Here is a 19,606-nt window from a genome sequence, read left to right as displayed (position 1 = left end):
ATGGAATGGTTTAAGTTGTGAGGGACCTTAAAGACCTTTAGGTAGTCCCTTTTCCGTGGTCAGGGACACCTCCCACCAGCCCATGGTGCTCCAAGCCCCATCCAACCTTCAACACTGCCAGGGATGGGGCAGCCACAGCTTCTCTGGGCAGCCTGTGTCCAGGAGAAGGGTTTTATTTCTCACCTGAGAGGGGGTCATGCTCCGGGAAGGCAATCCGATTGGCGAGGCACCTGGGAACTGAGGGTGCCCGAGCTGTGCTGCCGTGTGGTAATTCCTCATATCACCATACACAGAGCGATAGTCATGGAAGGAGCTCCCAGCAGGGTGCATGATCTGCACCCCGTGTGGCACCACCACGGGCTGTGACAGAGGCAGTCCAGGCAGCTGGCTGCCCGAGGGGACGCTGAGGAGCCGGGGCTCGCTGTGAGGAGAGTGTGCCATCTTGCCTTCCGAGGACTTTGGAGTCTCTTTCCCGGGCTGCGGGGTTTTACTGACAGGAGGAGTTTTCCCAGCCCCCTCAGGAGTTCGGGATTGTCTCGTTTCCGAGTGGTGCTCGCCCACAGCAGCCATGTGTGGGTGCATGATCATCCTGACGTCCCGGGGGACATTGTACTGGTCGAGCCTGAGGCTGGAGGGGTGCATGCGGTAATCGGGCTGCATCACCAGCACGTCAGACTGGACAGGGGCTGGGCCTCTGCAGACCGTGGTGTGGTGGTAGTGCATCTCCTCCTCGGAAGCGTGCTGAGAAGACAAAGGGGGCATGACGATGTCCCGGATGGGGGCTGGCTGGGGGGTGCTGGATCGCTGAGGTTTGATCTCCATCTGGGGTTGCAGAGCAGCTCGGGGGGAGTGAAGAGCTTCGGGGCGGATGCCGTAAGGGATGCCGGAGAGAGGAGGGGTGTTCATCCTCACCTCACCCTGGGACAGATGGCCCAGGGACACGGTCTGTGTCACGCTGTGAGGGGGCATAATGACAGACTGCTCAGGGTGCATGCTGGAGATGTACTGAGGAACAGGAATCCCCGGGGCCAGCATGACCGGGGTGCTGCTCGACAAAGCTGGAGAGGAGGTGCTGCCGGGGTGACAAGCCCTGGGGAACGGTGACGGCGAGTGTCCACTGGTACGGGGTGAGTGTGGCTCCTGTTTGGTGACCCCCAGGTGGGAAATAGCCCGGTCAGTTGGGGTGCTGGGTCCCGAGCTGACGTGGTTTGCTTCTGAATGCATCTTCCCAGAGAGGGAAGGGTGGTGAGGACTGACTCCAGGACTCAAGTTGGAGGGTTGAAGAGTCTTGGTCTCCACTTTCAGAGCAGCAGGATCAGACAGTTTTTTATTCACTACCATCTGGTTGTGGACGAGCACGGGTGGAGTGTTTCCAGTCTGAGTGAGGACTTTACTGGGCTGAGACGCTGGAGTCTGGACAGAGAGGTGGGACGAGTCAGACTTCTCCAGAGTGGTCCTCTCCTGTTTAACAGAGGAGATGACAGGTGACGTGTTGTACGGTTGTGTTCCTAGTACCAAAGAAGAATGGGTGGAAACAGTCCCGTACCCCACTGAGGTCTGGGAGCCTTTTGGCGTGGGCTGTGATGGCGTGATAGGTTCCTGTTTAATCTGAGACTTGGACACAGACTGCTGAAACTCTATGTCGACAGCACTGGCAGGGGGAATCTGGCTGATCTTAGCACTAATTCGCTGAGGACCTTCTGTCTTCTGCCCTGAGTAACTCAGGAGCACAACGCCTTCTGAGGTGTTCACCCGCAGCCCCGGGCTGGACCCAGTCTCCACAGGCCTCTCCTCAATAATAGACATCGATCCTGGATGGAACCTGCTGTTATCATTTGTGCTTGACCTCTGCTTAAATTTCGGCGAGGGGGCATTGACAAGACACGTCTGGGTTTGGGGAGCTTGCTTCACCAAGGTGATCCTGGGAGCCTCCTCCAGATCCACGCTGTGGGGCATCCTGCTGATGACAGATGTGGCTTTGGGAGCAATCACAGTACTAATCTTTTCCTTCTCACTGAACACGGGTGCTTCAGCCACTGGTGGGTCCAAGGCATTGGTGACAGGAACTGCTGGCTTCTCCTCCGAAACTGGCTTTATGGCCTCTACAGCAGGGTGGAGAGGTGCCTCCTCCAAACGAGGAGCAGTCACCGGCTCGGCGTGAGTGGTCGTGACGTGTGTGGAGGTTATGCTTGTCGCGGAGACGTATTTGGGCTCCATGAGTATCTTCCTCAAAGTGCTGGAGTTCGTATCGATATCTGACGCCTTTGTGTCCGGGGGGAGAGCCGGAGGTGGTGTGGAACGGGCACGGGATTCCTCGTGCCTCACCATCCACTCTGGCACCTTGGCAGTGGTGGAGTGAAGGGGGACGATGGCAGCGGGCACTGGGGCGGGCAGCTTGGCCACTGCTGCTGCTGAGGGGAGGGTGGGAAGGGCTGCATTTGGGGCACTCGGTGGCGTGACGGGTGCGTTCTCCACGGGTGACCGGATCTTGAACCCACCCTGACTCCCCTCGTCGAGGGGAACCGGTGGGGTGGCCAGGTCCAGGGGAGCAGGAGCAGGAGGCAATTTTGGAGAGGTGCTCCTCTCAGCCACTGCTTCATGCACAACCACAACCTCAGTGGCTGCAGCCTTGCTGGCATCAGAAGCGCTCGGCTCCGTGGGTGCCTGAGCCACGGGTTTAGTTTGCTTTTCCTCCTTAGAGGCTTCTTCGGGTTTCACCTTAATTTCGTTGGTGGGGGGTGACTTGCTCTGCACCCTCTCTGGCTCGAAGGCGTTGACTTCGGTCACGTCACCCTTTCTGCCCGTGCTCCTTTTACGCCTGTGCCGCGTGGTTTTCTGGCGGCCCTTTTCCTTCCGAGCAACTTCTGCCTCCTGCAAGGTCTCAGCCTCCTGCGCCGAGTTGGAAGATTCACTGAAGCTGACCTCAGCCTCCTTGCTCTCCGTCTCTACCGCCGACGGGGCAGCGCCAGGAATCGGCTGCACCGCGGGCTCGACGGCAGCCTCGGTTTCCAGGATATTATTCACTGCCTGATCCGTCTCAGGCTCCATCTCCTCCTGAGGTGACGGAAGCACCAAGGGCTCTGTGGGGATTTCAGCTTCTGATTCAGCGGGATAGGTCGGGGGTGCAGGAAAGCTTTCTGTCTCCCCAGAAATGTCATTGATGATGGAGCCGATGGCCGCCGCCAGCTCTGTCTCACTGGCCTGGTGGGCTGGTTTGTCTCCTTCCTCCTCCTGACGAACTTCAGGGACGTCGGACGTTGGCTCCTTGTAGGCAGCAATTGATGGAGGAGTTTCAGTCAGCTTGGCAATATTCTCCACAGCCTGCTCGAGTTCAATCTGTTTTGCTAACTGGGCTGCTTCGGGGGACTGCTTTGGTTCCCGCATCACCTCTTTTTCTGCTTCTGGGAATGAATCTTCCACCTCGTTCTTAGCAAAATGGGGTGGCAAGATGTCCTCTTTTTGAGGACTCTTTATTTTGGCTGGCGACACGGCCACCGGCTCTGCCTCTTCCTCAGTTGGCCGCAAGGCGCCTTTGACTTCATCCACGTTGAGACGTATTTCTACATTTTTGAGACACACTGATGCTTTATCTACAACGGTTTTGGTATTTTTGTACCTTCCCCTTTTGGATTTCGTAACCTTTTCTGGTGCTGGCTTCTTCTCAATGATCTCAACCGTGGGGATCTCTAGCTGGTTTTTCTCTGTATCCAGTTCTTTCCGATCACGTTTCTGCTCACTGGCTGTGGGCTCTTTCTCAGTGGCTTTTGCTTTGTTGCTGTTGTCACCAATGCTCAGTTCCTGACTGCTTCTCTCAGCAGCATCTTCAGATTCAGCCAAAGCATCACCTTTTGGTTCATTCTTCCCTTTCTTCCCCTGTTGGCTGGCAGCAGCAGAGTGACTATGTGTCAGCTTCTGGGATCTAGGAGACCTCCAACCTTCTGCAGGCTTAGGAGCTTCCACAGCATCTTTAGCTTCAACCTCCTCCACCTCTTGCTGTACCGGTTCTGTCTTTATTGGAGAGATGTCCTCCTCTGGCTTACGGCGGGTTTTTGGAGGTCTTCCCCTCCTTGGGGTCGTAGGAACAGTTGTCACCGTTTCCTGTGGTTCCTTTTCCCCCCTCTTCCTGGTGGATCTAGTGACCTCCACAGCATCCTTCACTGGAGATGGACCTTCATTGTCCCCCGTGGTAGCATAGACTGACCTCACGTTTCTGCGCCTAGTCCGGCCTATTGGCAAGCTTGGCTCCACGTTTTCTGGTTCTGCAGCAGAACTGGGGGATTTAGCAGCATTCCTGGAAACTTTCTCTGCCTCCACTTTCAATTCAGAAAGCTTCTGTGTCTCCCCACGAGGAGAGCTCGACCTTTTGAGTTTTTCACGGTCAATTCTTTCGCTCTTCCTCGTGACAGGCTTTTCCATGACATTAGCTGCAGCCGACTGCACGGGAGTCTTGGAGCGTTTACTCTTGTAGGACTTTTTATCTTTTACAACAACTGGAGGTTCAACTTCCATATCATTGTCAGAAACGGGTGGCAGGACCTCAGCGACCACCTCGACTTTCTGACTCACTCCAGTGTCAGCGTTGGCAGGAGGAGGAGGATTTTCTTCCTTAGGCTCAGCAGCCTCATCTGACTTCTGAACTAGCTTGGGTGGAGGTGGAATCAACTGGGCACCTTCAGGTTCTGGATCTATGCTGATGTCTGGCTGGGAATATGAAGCTCCAGGAGTGGGAGGCTTGGTATCCAAGTATGAAGGATGCTCTGTTGCCACAGCATCTTCCTCTGGTGCCAGGGTTGTAGCAACAACTTCTTTACAAGCTTCTACAACTGGAGGGGGTTCAGTTTGCTCAGGTGGTTCAATTTTGACAGGAGCAGGAAGTTCAGGAAAAGGTTTTTGTTCCTCCACTGCAGAAGAAGGAGGCTCAGATGTTTTTTCTTCTTTTACAGAAGCTGTTTCCACCACTGCCTTTTCACTTGCTACCTTCTCAGAAGCAACTGATGCTGGTTCCTGTGGTAGGACAGCAACAGAAGAGGGACCAACCACTGAGGAAGTTTTATGTTCTGGTTCTTTACTCTCCGGAACTGTTTCTGGTGTTTTGGGCCGATTTTCTTTATCTTCCTGTTTTTCCACTTCTTTTGGTTTCTGATCTTTCTCCTTTTCTTTCTGCTGCATTCGAGTCAGCTCAATAAAACGACTGTGGAACAGAACCACTGGTTCTTGCACCAAATCAGCTGCGCTGTTAGTCCCATCAGAGGAAGACTGTCTGCCATACAACCTCCCAGAAATAAAGTCAAGATCATCATCTTTCCTCTCTAAATGCTGCAAGCGCTTAGAGTCCTGTTCAAAGATTGAACTATGCAAAAAACGGGAAGCAAACAGTTCCTGTCTCTCTTGTTCCTCCTCTTTATGATCTTCTTTCTTATCATCCAGTTTTCCACCTTCTGAGTCGGTCCTGATTTTTTTCTTTTTCATATACCATGATGGAATAGGTCTCGGAGCTGAGTCAACCTTCTCTTTGTCTTTATTGTTCCTAAAACTAGCAAATCTGGAATCCCAATCTAGAAAGGACCAGTTTTCTTCTCTGGATGAAGAGAGAGATTTAGCTCTTTCAAGCAAGGCTTTTGTGTCGGGTGTGATTGTCTTGTCCAACGCAAAAGAGTAAAATTTGTTTCTTTCTAAGGAACTCGACAGTCTTTCCTCTCTTTCACGTAACTTTTCTTCTCTGTCCCTTAATAAAAAAGACAACCTGGAACTTTCTAACAAGGATGAGGCTTTTGGGGAGTGGGGCTTGTTTTCACTGTCATCATCTGAATCTGAAGGCACCTCCCCAGGTTCCAGATCCCGGACAGATCGCTTCCGTATGCTTTCTCTTTTGACAATGCTGCTTGGAAAGCTGACATCAACTCTACCAGGCTCCTGCTTCACTTGTGTTTCCCACCTGCTTGAGTCATCTTCAGAACTCAACACTGAAAGTTTTATTTTAGCCATTTCTGCCATCTGCTCCCTTCTGCTGGAATCATAAGGATTAAATTTCAGCGAGTCCTCCCTCACAGTCATGTTGGAGTATGAAAGACCCTTTTCTTCTATTTTAGGTGACTCTTTGGTTTCCTTTAATGGCATTAGCCTTGGAGAATCCAGCGTGTCATCATCTTCATGGAAGGGGAAGTGTCTGATACTTGGGGAACAGGATGTCCTTTCGGAGTCCTCACTCACTTGACGAGAACTTCTGTAGTTTCTTTCTCTTTTAGTGCTAATCTCAAAATCAAACTGGTCAGTCTTTTTCCTTTTACTTGGTGGAGAGTCATCAGTGACGTCTTGCGGAGGTTTTCCCACCTCGTGGACCAAGCTCCGTCTTTCGTATTCATCCACATCTTTCTTTGGGCTGCCAAACTTCTCAGATTTTGCAATCTCCATTTCCAGCTGCTGTTTTAACCTGCGACTTTGCTCCATTTGTTTCCTGTAGCTTTGGGTGTGGTCAATGTCAATGCCAATTTTCTCTTCTGTATCAGTTGACTGAGGTTTCTCTTGGCCAAGCTTATGGTCAGACGTGTCTTCAGGAAGACCAGAGTAATTCTTCCTTGCGTCCTCTCTCTCTGTTCCTTGGTCATCTAGCAGCTGTGCCTGTTTATGCTGGGGTTTTACTGGGTTCAATTTTTTAGAGGAGATTTCCTGAACTTCCACTGGTTCATCAGCTGCCTCCATCAGCCTCGCCTGCAGATCTAAGGTGGGACGCACACCAACCCCACCAACATTAAGAGTCTCCTGAACTTCTTTGGGACTAGTAACAGGAATAAGTCTTTCCAATTTGAGTTTTTTAGATTCCCTTTTAAGCATCTCCTTCCTCAGGGGTTTTCTCTCCAGTTCTCCTTCCCTTAATACCGTTGCTTCTCTAGAAGAAGCAGTTGCATCAAGCTGCTTTTTCAAAACCATGCGTGCCTCTTCCTCATCTTGGCTGCTCCTTTTTGCTTCTAGTTTTTGCCTCTCAGGCTTCAGATTTGCATCAGCAAATCGTCTTTTACGAGCTTCCAACTTGTCTAAATCTACCGCATTGGCCCCCTCAGAAGTCTGCTCTGTCTTCAAGTGCTTTTTGGGTTTCAGTTTTCCCTCCTTATCCACCACTTCAATGTGACTGGCAAGGGCTTTCTCCTTTTGTACCTTGGTTCTGGCAGGTTCCAGTTTAGACTGCTCAGACTTGGTTTGCTCAACTTGAGATGTCTGTGTTTTTTGTTCGAGCAGTGGAGACTTCATAGTGTCATTGTCAAGCTTTGCTCTCAGTTTCTCCAGGGCAGGCTGATCAATAACTTTCCCTTCCTTTTCTTTGACTCGGGTCAACACAACGCAGGGCATCAGCTCCAGGCGGTTTTTAGCTGTCCCTTCCTTGTCACCTCTCTCTTTGCTCTGCTTACTATTGCCCTTCAGTTTTTCAGGGCTGGGCTCCCTCTCGTTCTCTTGATCCGTTTCAGAAGACTGAGAGCTGGGTGAATGGATTTTTGCTTTTCGTTTTTGCTTATCAGTTTTCTCCTTTTCTAGCTTCTCGGGCTTTTCCTTCCTCACCAGCCGTTTCTCCTTCTCCACCCTCTCCTGCTCGAAAGCGGCGCGTTCCTTCTCCGTCTTCTCGTTTTTTGCGTAACGTTCCACGCGGGCTTTGTCCAGCTTGTCGTAGCGTGGAGGAGACAGAGAGCTGCAGCTGCCGCTGCGATCCGATGACCTGCTGTAAATCCTCCTCTCTGAATCACTCTGCAGCCTCTCCGACTGCGAGGGGGACGCTCCAGGGCTCTGGGGGCGCCTGGAGTGCGTCGGACTCTGGCTCCGCTCGATCGGTCTCCGCTCGTGGTCTCTGTCCCGATCGGATTCGAAGCGTTCCCTCTCCCTCTCTCTCTCCCGTTGCCTGTAGCTGTATTCCCGGATGTCCTGCTCGTAGGGATCTCCCCTGTAATCCCGGTACTCCCGAGGGTCGTCGTAGTATCGTGGGTCGTAGTAGTCTCCTTGGTAGGGATCCCACTCGGCGTAGAATTCTCTGCCTCGAGCTGGGTATTCCCGACGAGGATCTTCGGGATACGTCCCCGGAGTCCGAACGGTCTCGTAGTAAGTACGATCTGGGGCGTATTCATAGGATCCTCTTCGTTCATCTCTGCTAAATATAAAGAATAAAGGGATTAGTTTTCCTTCTCAACCAATGTTCTCTGATATGGAGGGGAATCACTTTATGGTAATTCCTTTCTAAGCACATCAAGGCAACGGTCTAAAGCTGCACGCTGAGATTTAATACCAGTGAATTAAATGCTTTATTTATTTGCTAAAATACCATATGCTGTTAATTGGTCATTTTGTGACAGCTCTGCCAAGTACCTTCCACCATCCTCACGGCATCAACTTTTGCCGAATTCAAATCTGGCATTAAGTGAAGGTGAAAGCTCCACAGCATCTGTGCAACCTGGAGAGGCTGTCAAGGTGAATACAACCCCATCTCAAGAACCTGAAACCTACCTCTGGCAACCTGACTCAAATCACAGTTCAAGGGGGGAACCTTGAAGCAGTAAAGCAGTAGTAAGATTTCTTTAAAGATCCTAAACCTTGTAAGTGATCATTTAATTCCAAAATTAGCTCTTTCACTGTGTGTGATATGCTGACATTGCCTACTTACAGTAATAAGGCCAAGTCAACAACAACAAATCAGGTTGTTTACAAGATGAGGTGAATTCACAGGAAGCACTCAGCAGAATAAGTCAAGCAGTTACCTTTGTTAACTCAATACCTCCTAGCACCAAAAAAAAGCCATTTATACCACTGAACATGCCTCTTTGGCAGAGGGGTGGTATGGAGCTGGTGCTTCAATTCTCCACCACTGGAGTGTTTTACACACTGCTTCACTTTGGTGTAACTTGGCTTCTCAGTTTAGGCTTTATGTTAAAAGCTGACACCTTCCACCTTTTAAGAAAGGTACCAAATTGAAAAAGAATACAAAGAAACAAGATGGAAGACAAAAACCTCATTTCTGTAAGCTAAGTGGGATGGTGTGAAAGGCAGATGTGAAGTTAAAAAAATTAACTGTGGTTTTGATCAGTTTTTTTCTGGGTTTTGGTTTTAGGTTTTGTTTTTTTTTTTTTTTCTTTTGTTTGGGTGCTATTTAGACTGACAACAACTACAATCTAAGAGCACCTGATAGGTGTAGAATGATTGCAAGGGACCAGTAACTGCCAAGAGGAGGACTAGGAGATGCAAAATGACAAGACTTGCTGCAGATCTCACTCAGTCACTCTGTGATTCATTATTCCTAAATAATGACACAGTGAACAGAATGACAGAAAAGGAAAAACAAGACTAACGTGTACCCAGTGTCACATTGTTCCAGAGATCAGTGTTCTACTCAGAATTATTTCACAACTAAGACAAGCCCAGCTGACTGCTGTGTATTAAAAGACATCCAAGAATGCACTTCTCTTTCCTGATTCTGATGTAGTTGGGAGGAAACTGTTACTAAGTGCTTATTGGCACATCACCACATCTGGCAAGAACTGGGGAATGGACACATTTATTTCCATTATGCCAATCCTGATTGCCAAGTTCCAAACCTTCCTCACTCTTAAATCTGGTAATTTTGCATCTATGTTAGAGTAGTTTATTTTGCTGCAAAGAAAAAATAAAACCAAAACCCAAGTAGATTTCTCTCACTCAGTGTCACGCTGGGCTTATTCACAGGTAAAGCAGAACCCAACAGTGAAGCCTCTGGAGGTAACAGAAATGCACCTACACAAAGAGAAAATGCTTTGCTTTTCAGCCCTCGCCATAATCATCAGTAATAAACCCACGGATGTTTGTTCAGTCACTAGAGGGGAAAAAAAAAAGCACAAAATGTGGAGAGCTCCTGTGGCAGGGTGTGCAGAGATCAGTGGCTATGCAGGGGGAACAGCAGCCTCTGCAGCACGTGCAAAATGTGTTGTGTTGTGACAGCTGCTGAATAAGGGCAGCAACACACAACATATTTTCCATGTCAAATACAAAAAATAATATTAAATAAATAAATAAATTGCAACCTCAATTGTATTTTACAATTTTACCAAGTAGACTGCTGAAAAGGGGAAGGTGGAAGACCAAATTTTACCCTGCTGAACAGAGGAGAGCAGCAGTAGTTTACCAGATTATATATACACTTGTTAACAAATGCATTTCTCTGGAGGGCCCAGGAAGACATTCCTGATAAGCTACTCTTTGCATTCCTAAGAAATGATAAATGACTCTCAACTGTGTCCTGGTAACCCACCACAGCAGCCAGACACTAAATATATAGATCATGCAGACAGCCAAAACCTCCACCTGAGTATGAATTTCAGAGGTGTGATATCCTGACTGATTTAATCTGCACAGTTCAAGACTGACCAAGTTTGTTTTAAAAAAACAATATTAAAAAAAATTAAAAGACATAAAAAATACACTTAGAATGTTGTTAATACAACTTCAAAAAGCAGGGTGAGGCTAGGAGGAACACAAACAGGTGTTTGTTTAATAATCATGGCCTGAAGAAATTTTAATTGCACTAAGGATGATGCTGGAATAGTGAGAGAATGAAATATCTGGACACATGCCTTCTTTCTGCCAGCATTTCATAGAAGTCTCTGATATCTTGACCCGTTTTCTCCATGGAATGATAAAATGCCAACTGACTTTCTCGATTTGCAAAGTCCACCTGAAAAATAAAAGGTAAATTGTGTTGAGAAAGAGAAGCAGCCCATCTGGACACTTCACTGCCTGAAGATGGGAGTAGAACTGAAAATGGGGGTGATAATATTTGACCCAAAAATGCCAAACGCTTCTAAGGACTGGCCCTACACATCCCCAGGAATAAAGAGTTTTCTCTCCTAAGTCTGTGTAGCTCCCTAACTACCTCTTTACTGGGTCATGTTGTTGTAGCTGCCACACCAGAGGCTTCTGTGCAGTAAACCAGCAGGAAAAATACCCATTATTATCGTGGTATTGACATTTTTAATACTAAGACTCCAATTACAGTTCCAAAGTCCCTTTCATCTCACAGCAGTGCTCCAGCAGGTCAGTGTTATTACTCTACTTCAGACTGCACATTATTTGCCTGGGGTTATACAGCAAGGCAAGAGCAGGGATGGGAGAGGAACCAAGCCTCCTACAGCTGCAGCTCCCTGAGCTGAGGTTTTCTAGCCAAGGATGACAATATTAAGAAGTTAACAGCATAGGTGATGCAAAAAATTAAGATTAGAATGGATTTAACTATGTGTACTCCACATAATCGATTTTTAAAAAACACTGTAGTTCCTTCTTTTTTAAAAAAATGAAACTAGGTATTTTATAACCATGGCAGGGGAGCACAGACACAGGTGCAACATGGGTGTTGCTTATTCCCAAGTTTCTAAAGTATCAAGACCCTCAAAAAGAAGGTATGAAACTTTTAACCAACCCCACCTTTCACTGCATGTAAAAGCTATTTATATTCTACCACAAAGCCTGGAGACTGCAGCATCCCCAAGTCCCCACCCCAGCAGGTGTGAAGTTGCTAGGTTGACACACCAGATGAAAGATCATGCTTGGAATCATTACCCACTCTTTAGGAGAGAAGAAAGGAGGAGGAGGAAGATAATTCAGAGGGTTGGCTGACACCTCATGTCCCCAGTTAGTGGAACTGATGGGACAGTTGTAACAGGTATTACCACATTCACCCAAATCCAAGACATCCCTGTAAATGGTAACTGTTGCTCCAGGAAAAAGTACTTTCCATTTGTTGTTGAGGGTTTTGCGTTTTTTTTGGTTTTTTGTTTTTTTTTTTTTTTTTTTTTGGTGGTGGTTTTTTGTTTGTTTTTGTTTGTTTTTTTAATAGTGTTTTTAATTATTATTTTTTAAAACCAGTTCCAAGGAAGGAGCTGCCACCACAGGACCAGACTGCACACCTGGGTTGCTGCACCCCAAAACTCCAGGGTGTGAGCCATGGCCAGGTGAGGAGCCTGGAGCAGCTGGAATGTAGCAATGTGTTATCCCAGAGGAACTCATCCCTGCAGATTTCACTTTTCTAACATGAAAACAGACCAAAGGTTGCCTTGGATTCAGGTAAATGAGGTAGTAACACAGACACCAACACTCAGGAGCTCAGAGAGACAAGTTCAGTGAAACAAACAGCAGAATACTGGAAAAGGCTTTATAAATAATGGTTCAAGACACCCTAACATCTTGATCAGCCGAGTATGAAAAAATAGTTTAAGCCTTTGGTATCTGGGACAGACGTGTGTCCCTCTAAGTATTCCTTTTGACTGGCAGTCTGCAAATGCCAGCATTTGAGGGCTATGGTCTAAAGACAATTTGGGTTTTTTGTTTGTTTTGTTTAGTTTTGGAGGTCATTCTGCACACCTTAATTTTATTCCCACCGATTTTCCTCCCCTTGGTCTCTTTTACAGCTGCTTGTGCATATTCAATCTCATTGTAGAGAACCAGGGCCATGCCTTTTAAGCGGTCAAACACCACCTGTAAAAAACAAAAAAACAAAACAAAAACCAAATAAGAGCCTCATCCACAGGACTTAATGTCAGTCCCAACAAAATCCTAAGTCATGAGGATACCAGTAAGAAAATAATTTTTAGCAGGGTAAATTTCCAGGCTTTTCTGATGAGGCATATTGTAATGAAGAGACAAATAAAAGGACACGGGACTGCTTTGAATTGTGGATATTGTGGCTTGAGGTATATTATGCCTTTATTTTGTTTTTCTGTATTTTACTTTTTATATTTTTTTTTTCTTTAGTGACTGAGTTTTGTAGTTTTGCTTTGTTCACTTTGAGCTTTTTGAAAAATTTCCAATATGTTTTAGGGGGGAAAAAAGGTAAAGGGAACATTTAATCCCAAAATGGAAACAGCTTTTTTGTTATCCCAGTCTGCAGTACCAGCTGCTGAAAGCCCAATTTCCAAATCTCAGCTTCCTTTTGCAAGATAAAATTTATCATTCAAGCAACAACAGCTACAATAAAGGAAGGCAAAGCTGTAACACAAACCCACAAAAATCCTTTAAGGAGGCAAGACCCTGATCCTGCCAAGATTTGCACATACTGCTTAACTTTAAGCACATCAGTGTCCAGCAGAAATACAGGGGACAGCTCACATGCTTAAGTTTAAGCATGTGCATAAATCTCTAGCACTGACCCACAGCAAGGCAGGTAACACGCTCCTGCTGTGTGACATGGGCACCATCCTTGACTTTCCTCTTTCATGGAACTTTTGTCAGCATGACTGTCCTAACTGCTTTTTAAAAAGTGGTTTTTGGGTCTGATGAAAAAAAAAATATATAGCGCCATCTAATTATGTAATTAGCATGCATGAGTGCAACTACATAATTAGACTGCTGTTCCTCCAGTGCTGGCCTTCTGAAGCAATTTTGTTGGAGGGGAGACTGTACTGCACAAGAGCAACAAATGTGTTTCCAATACTTGTTATCTCGGCTCATCCCAAATTTTAATTTTTGGTTTTCACACCAGCAGAAGCGACCGCTCTCCGCAGCAGACCCCGAGATGCCAAGAGCCCCGCTGGCCAAATTCCACCCCAGAGAGAAATTTCTCTATAAAGCCCTGGACAGTGGGGGTTGAAAGGACAGGATGGGAAGAAAGGAAGACAGTAACAACTTCAAACCACACGCCAAAGCCTCCCCACCTACCTTTACCACAGGCCCGTATCGGCAGAAATGGCGAGTTAAATACTGATCCGTAACGTTTGTAGAAAGCCCATCTAACCACACGCAGTTTGTAGGCATGCTCTTTCCAAAACCCAGCTGAACACAAAAAAAGGGGCAAAACTTCCATCAGTACAGTTCACAGTTCCTCAAGAAGGAGTTATTTGTAGGAAGCGAGGCATTTGTATGGACTTCCCAAAATTAGCATCTTGCATAGGTGCGAGCAAGATAAAAAATCAAATAGCAATTAATGAAAATAATTCTGCATGCATAAACAAAGACTGTGTTTGACAACATTTGTTTCTTCTACAATTTGAATGCATGAGAAAAGTGAGGGGCTGACAGCTCTGGTGACTGACAGCCTCTGTTGATCTGCAGCACAGCTTCCCTGCACAGCCTCGCCTGATGCAGACCTTCGAGGCCAGGTCTACTTAATCCTGAAGCTTCTTGCTGAGACAGCCAACAAAAAAATGCTGATTAATCCCAATTACAGGCTAAAAGCATCGTGCTCTGATCTAACCTGTGCATTAAAAAACATCTTACTTCCATAAACTACGCTGCTGCAAAATATCCTGTGATGCTGAAAGTGACAAGAAGGATACAGTCCACAGGATTTCCTTACCTTGAGCCGGTTATTTCCAAGATATTCCCCATCCATCTTCTTAATTGCTTTACACACACTGGCAATATCACAGTACTGCAGGAAGGCATACTGAGGAACACCATTTACTTTCTTAATGTCAATATCCTGGGGAAAAAAAACACAAAACAGAACAATTGACAGTCAGCAGCAAGCCAAAAAGAAGATTCAACAAGGTCAGTTGGATCTAAGTGGACTTTCTTTCGAGAGAGTTTTTGAAAGACACATGGCACAGCTAGTACTCTTTTAATTGATTTTTTTTTTCCCCAGAAAGAAGATTTAGCTAATAGAGAACAGTTAAAAACTCCACTGTTCTGCTGTGTGTCATTCAGTGGCTAAACCAAATCCTTCAAGACGTAGAGAAAGCTCTGTCTAATGCAGATTTAAAATTCAACCCTGCAGAAGTAAACCTGACCTGATAAATAAGCAGCAGCTTTAGTTTGTTAATATTCTGTCAAGAGGAGGCAACTCAGAATCAAAGAAATACAGATTAATTTTCACCCAAAAAGGCTCAAGAGAAAACAACCTACTCTACTTCCATTCTAATTTCCAAGCCAAGAGGCAAGCAGGGCTTCTTTTCCAAATAAACATCCTCCATCCTGTTCCTAGAAACAGAAAGAGCTGCTGGACTGCTGAGCCATCTTGGCACTGGTGTGGCACAGGCAGAAAAGGTCCTCAACTTCTACTGCTGCTGATATTCAGTCCCAAGTCCCCACAGGCCCAAGAAAACTACGAAAGCCTCAGAAAGGCTGATTTTAATCAGTTTTGAAAAGCCATCAAGCTTGGGGTTGACATATTTGGTTAACATTCAAGCTCAGCACTAGTACTGGCAAATCCTCCAAACGAGCCCATGATATTGTGATACATTCCCAGCTGAAAATAGAAGGTGGAGTGTTTGGTTCTGTTTGTTTCAGTATCACCAACTTCCTTTGGGAGCTACATGCCAACCCCAGCACACACACTGAAGCACAAATGTTTCCAACATCCAGGACAGGCTAATTTCATGGTTAATAAATTTAGGACAAGGCAGCAGTTTGATACGGGCTCACCCAGGAGCTCTTTTATCTGGAAAAAATAAACAGGGAGATTTACACAACTTCTAGATTTACACAAGCTTCCAGAGCATTCCTAAGTGGAATGCTACTAGAGGACATTTCCAAGAGTCTGAAGAAGCACTGCTGCAACCATGGCAAATTATACTGGACCACTCAGCCTGGGCAAGCAATTCCTTCTGACAAGCAAATAAAATGTCATTACTTTGCTCATTACCCACCAGAAAGGTTATGAAGCTGGTCCCTTTTGCACCTGAGCTTGTAAGTTTGCATGGAAATGGTTCAAGGCAGCACTGCTGCCCAATTCTGCCCAATTCTGTTGGCAGGACAGCACTATTTCACAGAAAAGCCAATTTGCAAGACAGTGGACTACTACTGCTAAGCACCTTTAGCTGCACAACTCTGCTGCTTTAACATTAGAAAAGAGTTTAAGCTGCAGATACTGTGTGAATTCATAAATCCATGCTGATGCCAAGGATACAGTGGAGGTTGGGTGCACTGGAGCTGCCAGACATCATAAAATGTAAATGTCATTTGGAATGTGGAAGCAGGTCTGCTCTTTGGGGGGAAATACATGTGGGGTTCCTGGTATGTGTGACCAATTCCTCAAGGATTACACACCAGTATTTCAGAACAGAATGAGCAAGGCACAGTCTGCTCATCAGCAGCCACAGCTACCATTGAGTACATAAATTACCAGTGCTGAAGCCTGCATTCAATTCATTAAACTGGCCATGGACAGTTATTTTACTTTTCTGGATAATTTCTCTTAAATGCAATATTGACATGGCTTGATAGAAATGAGGAGGGGGGGGCTGAGTGCTGCTCTCTCTCATCCTGCTCAGCTGAAAACCCAAATCCCACATGTGCCATCACTGATCCATCTGCTCTGTGCCTCTCCTGCCCCATTGTCAGGGCACAGCCTGAGAGCTGAGGGCTGATTCCACAAGCAGCAGCTACTGCTGGTTCAGAAATCATCAGGAAATTGAGACTTCATAGTCTTGTACTCATGTTACATGTCAAGGACATTCACATCCCAGCCACCCAGGAGGACTTTCTGCAAATGCTCCAAGCTATTTCATGGAATCACAGAATCTTTCAGGGTGGAAAAGACCCTTAGGACTGAGTCCAACCATCATCCCTACTCTAAAAAGTTCTCCCCTAAACCATATCCCCCAACACCACATCTAAACAACCCTTAAACACATTCAGGGATGATGACTCAACCACCTCCCTGGGCAGCCTGTCCCAGTGTCTGACCACTCTTTCTGTGAACATTTTTTTCCTAATGTCCAGTCTAAACCTACCCTGCTGTAGCTTGAAGCCATTCCCTCTTGTTCTATTGTTAATTACCTGTAAGAAGAGACCAGCACCAACCTCTCTACAGTGTCCTTTCGGGTAGTTATAGAGCCATGAGGTCTCCCCTCAGCCTCCTCTTCCTCAAACTACACTACACTCCAGGACCTCCATGTCTCTTTTATATTGAGGTGCCTGAAACTGGACACAATACTTGAGGTGTGGCTTCACCAGTGCAGAGTACAGGGGGATAATCACCTGTACTGATTACAGCTCTTCTGCTGCTTCTTCTACAGCTGCTTCTGCTGGTCACACTGATTCTAATACAAGCCAGGATGCCATTGGCTTTCTAAGCCACCCAGGCATTTCTGGTGAATGCTCCTTGGATTACTCCTACTGGTAAATTATCCCCTAAACACATGTGCTAAGATTTCACTCTAAATGCAAAGAAAAGTTTTCAGGTATAATCCAGCAAGATGACTGACTCAGACGATTATAAAAAGACTGAATTATTTGTTGTCAGTACTATCATAGAATCATAGAACATAGGTTGCTCCAAGCCTCTTCCAACCTGGGCTTGAACACCTCCAGGGAGGGGGCAGCCACAGCTTCTCTGGGCAATCTGTGTCAGAGTCTCAGCACCCTCCTGCTGAAGAACTTATGGAAAGTCCCTCTCCAGCTTCCAGCTCCAAGGTCCCCCCGGAGTCTTCTCCAGGCTGAACACTCCCAGCTCCCCCAGAGATCCCCTGGATCATCTTTGTGGCACTAGGATTTATTGCTGCTTGTAGCATTTGATAGCCCTGTAGAGCACAAGCAGCCAGAGAGCACAGAGAATCCCCTTACCACTATTCCCCCAAAGCGCTGGAAGATGTTGCGAAGGTCATGGTAGGTGGTTGTTTTTTCCAGGTTGCCAATGAAGAGAGTTCTTGTTGCTTTGGGGTGAAACTCATCTATCCTTTCATCCAAAGGACGAAATTCATTCTCACTTTCTGTTTCTACAAGCAAAAGAGAGCAAAGAAACTTGTAATGCAAAGAAGGGGTTTTCATGTGGGTTCTGCTCACCTTTTTTTTCTGTTGAATTTACTTCCTGAGGAGCAGATAGGATCTGAACAAGAGTAACCAATATCTCTGACAAAACCAGGCAGTACTACACTTTGTGAATATTTATTTATGTGCATGATGCCAGCAGGCAATTGCTGAGCAAAGTTGAGCATCCCTCAGGTGTAAAAGCTGCTGCACGCTCCAGCTGCTGAAATTTTTTGTTTTAGCAAATATTAGGGCCCACCATTAATTGAAATCAGGCTGCACTCTATTTGGGGAACAACAACATGGAAGTGGTTTGTTTGCAGAAATATTTAAACAAGCAGCCAAAGTGCAGACTGACAGCCACATGTTCAATGATGTAATTTTCAGTGGTTGCTCATGTGGGGCTATGCTGTCTCAGCCTCAAAAATGCAGCCATCATTAACTGTTTTAATTAAAAGCAGAAAAGAGCCTGTGAGGACCCAGTGCTATGCTTACACCACCCACTGGCTTCTGCTCCACTGAGAAATGGAAGATGAAATTGTTTCTTCCAGCAACCAGCAGACTGTGCTTGAGAGGACAGATTTCCTTCTCTGAGGCTTCAGATTGGAACTCTCTCCCTGTTTGACCTAGAGCACCCACATTTCTTACTCTGGAATTTATTCTGGTACATTTCCCAGTTTCTTTAGATTATACTTCTCCAGAAAGGCAGTTCCAACATTTCCTACCCTTGTGCCTCTTTACAACAGCCCATGAATACACCCAGAGTGGTCAGAGTGGCAAGAAGGACATGGGCCTTACCTGGTCCTATCCAGGCTGTGACTTCAATCTGCATGCCAAAGAAAAGCTTTCCTTTGGAGGCATTTAGTGCTTTTTCCTGGTCCTCCTGCTGTCGGAAGAACACCAATCCATACCGTTCCTCAGAAGCCCCATGGATCTGCACTGATGTCACCTTCCCATACTTCTTGAATTCGTGGAAAAGTCCATCCTTAAGGCTTGTGTCTAAACCAAGAAATAAACACTAGTATTAGAAAAACATGCATTTTACCAACCAAGCTTTAGCACCATAAAAGCCATGAAGAAATCTGATCTCCCTTCTGAAATGTGACCTCACCTCTAATTGTGGTGTTAATTTTGCCAGTGTCAAAAGCTTCTGGCTGATCATTCTCTTTGCCTTGATTTTTAAACCAAAGAAGCTAGACACTACTAAAGCAGTCAGTGTACAGCTATTACTTCTAAGAAACATCAAATTCAAGATGAAGAAGAAATTAATAGTTACTTCATTAATATTCCCACATGGATACTGCACAGAGCAGTCTTCCAAAGGTGGGATGAGGCACCTGGAATGGAGATTGATGTTACACAGCACTGAGTACAGTCAGTTCAGAGAGAGAAGTAGGCAGATTCAGCAGATTTTGCAAAATCTGACTCACAACCAGACAAGCTGCCTGGGATCTGTGGGTTATTCACCTCTGTGTCACATCACTTCAAGAAACAGTATAAAAATAAAATCTGTAGAAAGAATAGTCACACTGACTATATATTATTTTAATTCAGTCAGTGTCTCTGTATCCATGAATTATGTGACAAGTGTTTTCCAAATGATCCCATGCTCCTTTTTTCTGTGGGATCTCTCCCACAATCAGCACAGGGAACAGAGGGCCCATCTGCACTCCTCAGTGAGTGGTTCCCTGCATTCTTTTCCAGGCAATGTTCAGTGCTCCTAAACCAGCTCACGGGTGTTTTACAGCACTCAACATTGCATCAGCAACCCCTGAGGTTTTCGTATCACACAAAAAAGAAACTGAGGCATGGCAAGAATAAATGGTCCAAGTTTTAAGTGACAGGTTGGAGGTGCTTCAGGCTTTTCCCATGGGAAATCCATGTGACTGTTGCAAAGAATCAACATCGTGGTTGGAAAGGA

At 46.2% G+C, this 19,606-nt stretch overlaps 1 protein-coding gene across 4 annotated transcripts in view; it reads right to left on the bottom strand.

Moving 5' to 3' along the window:
• SPEN (spen family transcriptional repressor) overlaps positions 1–19,606 on the bottom strand; it is a 67,752-nt gene that overhangs the window by 4,718 nt on the left and 43,428 nt on the right. The window contains exons 5-11 of one of the 4 annotated variants that reach the window (XM_071767271.1): positions 18,484–18,684; positions 17,503–17,654; positions 14,294–14,419; positions 13,657–13,770; positions 12,364–12,477; positions 10,581–10,681; positions 184–8,131 (exon numbers count right to left, since the gene is read on the bottom strand). In XM_071767271.1, the coding sequence (XP_071623372.1) occupies positions 184–8,131; positions 10,581–10,681; positions 12,364–12,477; positions 13,657–13,770; positions 14,294–14,419; positions 17,503–17,654; positions 18,484–18,684 (8,756 nt within the window). The remainder of the gene's footprint in view (positions 1–183; positions 8,132–10,580; positions 10,682–12,363; positions 12,478–13,656; positions 13,771–14,293; positions 14,420–17,502; positions 17,655–18,483; positions 18,685–19,606) is intronic. The other 3 variants (XM_071767272.1, XM_071767273.1, XM_071767274.1) reach the window with 3 other exon arrangements.

The sequence above is a fragment of the Heliangelus exortis genome, chromosome 23, assembly GCF_036169615.1.
Source record: "Heliangelus exortis chromosome 23, bHelExo1.hap1, whole genome shotgun sequence".
In the NCBI taxonomy this organism is placed as follows: domain Eukaryota; kingdom Metazoa; phylum Chordata; class Aves; order Apodiformes; family Trochilidae; genus Heliangelus; species Heliangelus exortis.
Note: the sequence above shows the minus strand (reverse complement) of the source record. Positions and strands in the feature narration are given on the sequence as shown.